The sequence below is a fragment of the Colossoma macropomum genome, unplaced genomic scaffold (assembly GCF_904425465.1).
Source record: "Colossoma macropomum unplaced genomic scaffold, Colossoma_macropomum, whole genome shotgun sequence".
NCBI lineage: Eukaryota > Metazoa > Chordata > Actinopteri > Characiformes > Serrasalmidae > Colossoma > Colossoma macropomum.
In genome coordinates this window covers 5483023-5490522 of record NW_023494798.1, presented here as the reverse complement: position 1 = coordinate 5490522, position 7500 = coordinate 5483023, and the positions used below count along the sequence as shown (strand labels likewise).

Below are 7500 nucleotides of genomic sequence, written 5' to 3'. Positions count from 1 at the left end.
CTTTGCTGCCATACTGATCTCTGGAGTGTTTGTGGTTGTGTGTGTATGTATTGACAGTGTTTTCTTTCTCTGGCATGGGGAAATAATAAGAGATGGCGCATTACCGTTTTTTTTCCCCAAATACCGATATCACAGCCTTGAGTTTTGGCCGGTACTGGTCAGATATATTTTCTTTTAAAAACTATTAAGCCAGGGGTCGGCAACCCAAATGTTTGTCTATTTTACCGTCTTGGCTGTAAATATATCTCAGTATAGACTAATGTTTTGGTATAGACTGAAAATATAAATGAAAACGCAGACTTGCTTTGCTCTGCTTTAAGCTTCAGCTCAGCTTTTCTCACATCTCCAGCAGGAAACTTTTCCTCAAAAGTAGAACAGTTTCTTGTTAAATGTGCCTCACCGTTCGACTTTTTACAAGGCTGAAGTCGCTTCTCATTCGGCAGCTTCTTGTTTGAATTTTCCTGTTTCATATTAAATGGAACCCGAATGTTACTGCTGTACTATCACTACTAAGGCGGAACGGGAAAGTTCAAACGAGAAGCTGACGAATGAAAAGTTGACTTCAGCTTTGACTTTTTAGTGTTTGACAGTTTCTCGTTACAGATTAAAGGTATCAGGAAACCAGCTAGAGTGATTATAAATCAGTCTGTTTGTCTCCAAATGATTCATGTTGTCTTTGTTGTTTTGTTAGCTACTAGCTAGGTGAGATTGTTGTCTGCGTTGCTATGGTGACCAGCAGTCTGTGTGCCAGCCTTCAGGGTTAAAGGATGAATTAGCAGCTCTACATTAACTCCAGAGTTTAAGACCATTTATTGTTAAACTGTGTTGAACGATCAGCAGAGCTTTATTTTACTGCAAAGGAGGATTATTTTATTATTACCTACAAATCTGATTCAGCTGTGGAGCCACAACAGGACAGTAAAAGAGCCGCATCTGGCTCCAGAGCCACATGTTGCCGACCCCTGTACGGAGGTTTTACTTGAGTTGTGTTTAAATTGAAGCCCTTTATTTACCTCATCTCATGGAAGATGTCATTTTCTTGTATTTTTTATCTAAATCAGTAGCCTTCATGGATGAAACAGTGTTGAAATGTCAAAACATACCATCTACTTTCCGGTCCATATATGAACACTAAGCCGCAAACACAGCCTATTTTGAATGAGTAGTTCTTGTCATGTCATTGTTTTGCAGTGTTACAGGATGTAATTAAATCCTGTTCAGCGTTTTCTGCTGATATTGGGCCGATACTGATACCCGCTATCAGGTTCTGTCTGTGCTGATATCTGTGTGTGTGTGTGTGTGTGTGTGTGTGTGTGTGTGTGCAGGGTGTCTCCAGGTAAATGCTATCACCTGTATAACGGTCTCAGGGCGAGTCTACTGGACAGCTATCAGCTCCCTGAGATCCAGCGCACCCCACTGGAGGAGCTCTGCCTGCAGATAAAGGTACCACGACTAAGAGTGGGTGTGGGTGTGTGTGTGGGTGTGGGTGAGAATGGGGGTCTATGTTCTCCTCTGTGTGGTTGGTGGTACACAGTGGAGATCAGTGAGTGATGATGATGGTTTGGGTTGTTTATCTATTTCAGCACCGCAATACGAGCAGGTCCTGTACAGCTGAATCACCCCACACACACACACACACACACACACACACACACACACACACACACACACATACATTCTCTCTATGGACCTTTCATCATTCTTTCCTTCTTTCCTTATCTGTCTCTCTTTACCCCTACAGATCTTATGGGTCTTTTTCTTTCTTTCTTTCTTTCTTTTTCATATGCACTCTCTTGCACGCTGTCTCTGTCTCTGTTTGCTTCTTTCTTTCTTACAGCTTAGTTTTGTCTATGTTTCTGCTCTCTGTCTCTCTCTTTTTGGCTTTGTTCCCCTTGTCTCTTTTCCCCTTGTCTCTTTTCCCCTTGTCTCTTTTCCACCGTCTCTCTTTTCATACATTCTCTCTATTTTCCTGCTTTCCTTTCTTGTGCTTTCTCTCTCTCTCTCTCTCTCTCTTAAACTCTCTCTTAAACTCTCTCTCTCTCTCTCTGGTGCATGCTGGGAGGTGGTGGGTGAGGGTGCGTCTGTGAGAGGTGCTGTGCTGAGGTCAGCGTGTGCTTTTTCCCTGTTTCTACCCTGTATTTTCGGGGTTATTTTCCTAATTTCTGACTGTTCAGCACTGTTAATCATTAGCCGCTGAGAGCGGCGAGTGAGGGGGGAGTCATGGCTCCTCGCCTCGCGGCTGAAACGCCGTCTCTCTCCCGCGCAAATGGCTTTAGATGTGTCCCACCGGCAGAAGCGGGAGTTGAAGACGTGCTTCTGGTGGTGGGAGAAAAAGTTGGCTTTGATCAGATCTACTCCGCCTCGAGGATGAATAAGGCCGTAGTGGTGTTTCTGAGAGAGGAACGTTTAGTGAAAGAGCTCGTGGAGAGCGGGATTTGGGTGTTGGAGACTTTTGTGCCGGTGTCCCCTCTATCAACACCGGCGACCAGGGTCACCATCTCCAATGTCCCGCCTTTCCTCTCCAGCGAGTCCATTGCCAAAGAACTCGGCCGATTTGGCAAATTTGCGAGTGAGATCACGCTGGTCCCGCTCGGCTGTAAGAATGCGGCTCTCAAACACGTCCTGTCTTTTCGTCGACAGGTGTACATGTTTTTAAACAATCCGGATCGAACATTAGAAGCCTCTTTCCGCGTGGTTCACGGAGAAAGCTCGTATATGGTTTATGCCAGCACTGACAGTTTGAAATGTTTTGGGTGTGGACTTATCGGACATAAGCGGCTCGTGTGCCCGCTTAAAGAGCGCAGCGAGGCGCCTGAGAACCGGGCTTTTGATGAAGCAGGGCCCAGCGGGGCTGCGGGGGCAAACGACGCGGCCTCGGGTGAAGGCACGTCAGAAGTCGCTACTCCGGAGGTGAATCGAGGAGAGGAGGTGAGTGAGCGGCTGGTGGAAACTGTTTTAGTGAGTGAGGGTGTTGAACAGCAGGCTGGTCAGAGGGAAGGTGAGGATGGTGAGGCTGGTGAGGAGTTGAGTGTAGAGGCTGGGCCGTGTGCTGAGGGGAGCAGTGTTACTGAGCTGGAGTCTGTAGCAGTAGGTGAGTCTCAGTCAGGGTCAGTGATGTCTGTAGGGGAGGGGATGGAAGAGGAGGAGGACAGGCTGTCTGAAGTTTCAGATATTGGGAGTAGCCAGTTTAGTGGTGAGAGGTTGTACACTGTGGAGCAGATCAACTCTTTTTTAGACGAGACTAAAGGCAGGCCGGCTAATGTTACTGATTTCTTTCCTGATCCGGATAAGTTTATATGCTCAGTGCTGAGAGCACAAAAAAACGTGAGTTATGATGTTCTTTCCCAGCAAAAGCGTTTTCGCCTAAAAAAGCACATAACTGCTATTCGGAAAGCAAAATCTGTGAAGTCTTGTGTCAAACCTTGCTCTGATCGTACAAATGTATGAGTACCACACACGAGGTCAGAGGGCCTTTTCTGTCTGCTTTTCCTGTCTGTTGCTTTACGTTTTTCTCTCTTCCTCTTTTGAGTGCATGGGGTTTTTGAGGGTGGGTTCCCTAAATGTTAATGGGTTTAGAGATAGGGGTAAACAGGCCCTCTTTTCTGAACTTTTCAGCCTCAAGAGGCTGAATGTGTGCTTTTTGCAAGAGACTCATAGTGATGAGGATCTAGCATCTGATTGGGGCTTATGGTTTAAAGGGGAGTCTCTATTTAGTCATGGTTCAAGTAATAGTGCAGGAATTGGGATCATTTTCTCTCAGTCTTCCTCAGTGACTGTCCTGTCAGGAAATGAAGTAATAGCAGGGCGTTTACTTATGGTTAGAGCGAGAGTAAATGATCGAGTTTTTGTTTTTATTAATGTGTATGCTCCTAATAGAGGATCAGAGAGGACTGAGCTGTTTCGTAGACTGCATCAAACTTTACAGTCCCTCTCCCCTGAGGATACTGTTGTGATGGGGGGTGATTGGAATTGTACACTAGATTTTATCAAAGATAGGAACGGAGAAGAGCCTCACCCCCAGTCTGCTCTTGCTCTAGCTAATGTGATATCTTCTTTTAAAATGACAGATGTATGGAGGGAAAAATACCCTTTAGTCAAATGTTACACATGGGTGAAAGTTTTTGACGGGGGAGTTTTTGCTGCACGCTTAGATAGATTTTATGTTTCTCAGAGTGCGAGAAACAGTGTAAGCAAGTCTACTATTCAGCCCACTTCTTTTTCTGATCACCATTTATGCACGGTGGAGTTTTCTTTTATTTCTCATGTCTCTAAGAGTTGTATGTGGTATTTTAACAAGAAACTTCTATTGGATAAACTTTTTTGCGAGTGTTTTAAGGTATTTTGGCAAGAATGGGCTGCAGAAAAAGGGAGGTTTGAGACTCTTATGCAGTGGTGGGAACTTGGGAAGACTCAAATTAGGATCTTCTGTCAGAATTTCACTGCTTTTTCTACGGCCAAGATCAGAACAGCTGTCCAAGTTTTAGAACAAGACATAACGAGGATACATGACCTCATGATAAACCAGAATGTCTCTGGCTTGCACGCAGTTTTGACCACAAAACTCCAGAACCTTAGTGCCATTTTGAATGAGAAAGCAAAAGGGGCTTTGGTTAGAACCAGGTTTTTATCTATACAAGACATGGATGCTCCCACTGCCTTTTTCTTCAATTTAGAACGATCCACTTCAGGCCATAAGTCTCTGGTCTCCTTACGCAAAGATGATGGTACAGTCACTGCAGACCCAGCTGAAGTGCGAAAGATGGCAGTACAGTTTTATTCTGAGTTGTATGCAACTGGATCACCGGACCAGAACTGTACCAAGGTTTTGCACAACGATCTTCCTCAACTGGATCAACAGCAAAAGCAGGTCTTGGACTCTGCTCTGACTTTTGAGGAAGTCACCCAAGCCGTTTATCAGCTGACTTCCGGACGAGCACCTGGTATTGACGGTTTGCCTGTGGACTTTTATAAGGCCTTTTGGGGAGTCATCGGAGAGGACTTGTTTAGTGTTTTTCAGGCCTGCTTTGAGGCCAAGATGCTTCCAAAGAGCTGCCAGCGTGCGGTCCTCTCTCTCTTGCCGAAGAAGGGAGACCTCTGCTTACTGAAGAACTGGAGGCCGGTGTCGCTTCTATGTTCGGACTATAAAATTCTGTCGCGATGCATTGCAAACAGACTTAAAGAGGTTTTACACACACTGGTTCATGAAGACCAATCTTATTGCATTCCCAAACGATCAATTTATGACAACTTATTTTTGCTTAGAGATTTGGTTGATTTTGCGAAATTGTCTGGTTCGGAGTTTGGTCTTTTGTCACTTGATCAAGAGAAAGCTTTTGATCGGGTTGACCATGAGTACCTATTTGATACCTTAAAAGCTTTTGGTTTTGGTGACAGGTTTTTATCCTGGGTTAGACTGTTGTACACTGGGGCCTCCTGTATGATTAAGGCAGGAGGGGTTTTAAGTGTTCCAGTCCTAGTTAGCAGAGGAATCAGGCAGGGGTGCCCTTTATCAGGTCAGCTGTATTCTCTGGCAGTAGAGCCTTTCCTTTGTTTACTAAGGAAGAGGCTGTCAGGCTTACAGTTTCAAGGAAGTTCTGTGAAGCTTTCGGCGTACGCCGATGATATTTCTTTGGTAATTCGTCATGAGCATGATGTTCATTCTTTACAAGAGTGCTTAGACATTTATGAGCGAGCTTCCTCTGCTAAGTTGAACTGGAGCAAAACAGAAGCGCTATGGTGTGGTGTTCATAATGAGAACCTCTCCATGCCACCTATTCCAGGTGGTGTTAAGTGGGGCAGATTTGGTCTGAAGTTTTTAGGGGTTTGGTTAGGCACTGATCAGGCCCAGATCCAGAACTGGGAGGGTTTAAGAGAGAAGGTCCATGCCAGGTTGTCTACATGGTCTCGCCTGCTACCCCAGCTATCGTATCGGGGCCGAGTTTTGATTGCCAACAACCTGATTGCATCAGCTCTTTGGCATAAGTTTACTGTGCTGAATCCCCCTGATGGTCTGGTCAATGACATTCAGAAGGCACTGGTAAACTTTTTTTGGAATGGACATCACTGGCTCAGGGCTCCTGTACTTTACCTCCCGGTGCAGGAAGGAGGACAGGGCCTGATAGACATTCGATCCAGAATCGCTGTTCTGCGTTTGCAGGCTGTGCAGCGCCTTCTGTATCATACACACCATTGCTGGACCGATGTAGCTTGTGCCCTCCTAAGGGTTGCTGGACGCATGGGCCTTGACAAGCACCTCTTTTCTCTTGTTTTAAGGACAGTGGACTTGGAAGGCTTAACTCCTTTTTACTCAGCAGCAATGCAAGCATGGAAGCTCTTTTCAGTTTCGAGGGAGGGCGTTGCTCCATCACGCTGGGTTTTTGAAGAACCGCTGTTTTTTAACCCTGTTTTACCTGCATTGTCCCAGTTCTCAGCTGCATTGAGAGTCACCTTTTTGGAGAAGGGCTTGAGTAAGATCCGCCACTTGCGGCAGGGTGTATCCTGGATGACAGCAGAGGACTTGGCAGATATGACTGGCCTAAGATCAGTGCGCCTGGCTTCACAGGTGCTTGGACGTTTAAAATCTGACCTGTCCGCCCCTGTCTCTGAATACCTGGATGCGACCCCCGTGGAAGACTGGCGGATCATGGACATGGATTACCCAGAACTTGTACTGGACATGGGTCAGAAGGACTGGCAGGAGGTTCAAGGGGCACTTCTTTCCATGGAAACCCCGACTCTTGGGACTTTCAGTGCAATCACTAAACAGAGACTGTACCAGGCATGCACAAAAGTTTTGAACTTTCGAAGCCTGAGGGATGTGCAGGAGACTAAATGGTCTGAGGTTGTTGAGGCAGGCTCGTCCCCAAAAGGTAGCTGGCGGTCTGTGTACAAAAGGCCCATCGAAAAGAGAACGGCCGACCTCCAGTGGAGGATTGTACACGGGGTTTTAGCTACGAACAGACATGCGGCACGGATCGATCCCACAGTTGGGGAGGGTTGTCCTTTCTGTGGTGCTCCAGAGACCCTGTTTCATGTTTTTCTGCAGTGCTCACGGTTAGGTTCAATTTTAGTGTTAGTCAAAAATTGGGGTTTAACATTTTTAGGGTTTTTTAGGGATAGTTTGTTCATTTATGGTCCCAAATATTCGGCTTTAAAAAAGGACAAAGTGGTGCTTTTAAACTTTTTGTTTGGAGCAGCGAAGTTGGCGATCTGGTGCACGAGGAAAAACAGGATTAAGGGGTGTGGAGGGATTGACCCTGTCCTAATGGTGAGAGGTCTTGTGATGAAACGACTCCATGTTGAATTTGCATTTTATAATCTTGTGAATGACCTGGACACCTTTTTCCATGTGTGGGGGGGTGGGGGGCTCATTTGCGAGCCGGATGGACTTGGTGGGTTTGTGGTGAATTTGTAAGGTGATGGTTTTGCTGCATTTGTGCTGATTTCTGTGTGATCTGTTTTTAGCGTTTACTGGTTACATTAAAGGTGTTTTGAAAGTCA

The 7500-nt window shown here is 45.8% G+C and overlaps 1 protein-coding gene across 1 annotated transcript in view; it reads left to right on the top strand.

Moving 5' to 3' along the window:
• LOC118818473 (ATP-dependent DNA/RNA helicase DHX36-like) overlaps positions 1–1551 on the top strand; it is a 66149-nt gene extending 64598 nt beyond the window's left edge. Inside the window, exon 16 of the mRNA XM_036585740.1 lies at positions 1326–1551. Coding sequence (XP_036441633.1) covers positions 1326–1551 — 226 coding nt within the window. The remainder of the gene's footprint in view (positions 1–1325) is intronic.
• The last annotated feature ends 5949 nt before the right edge of the window (positions 1552–7500 follow it).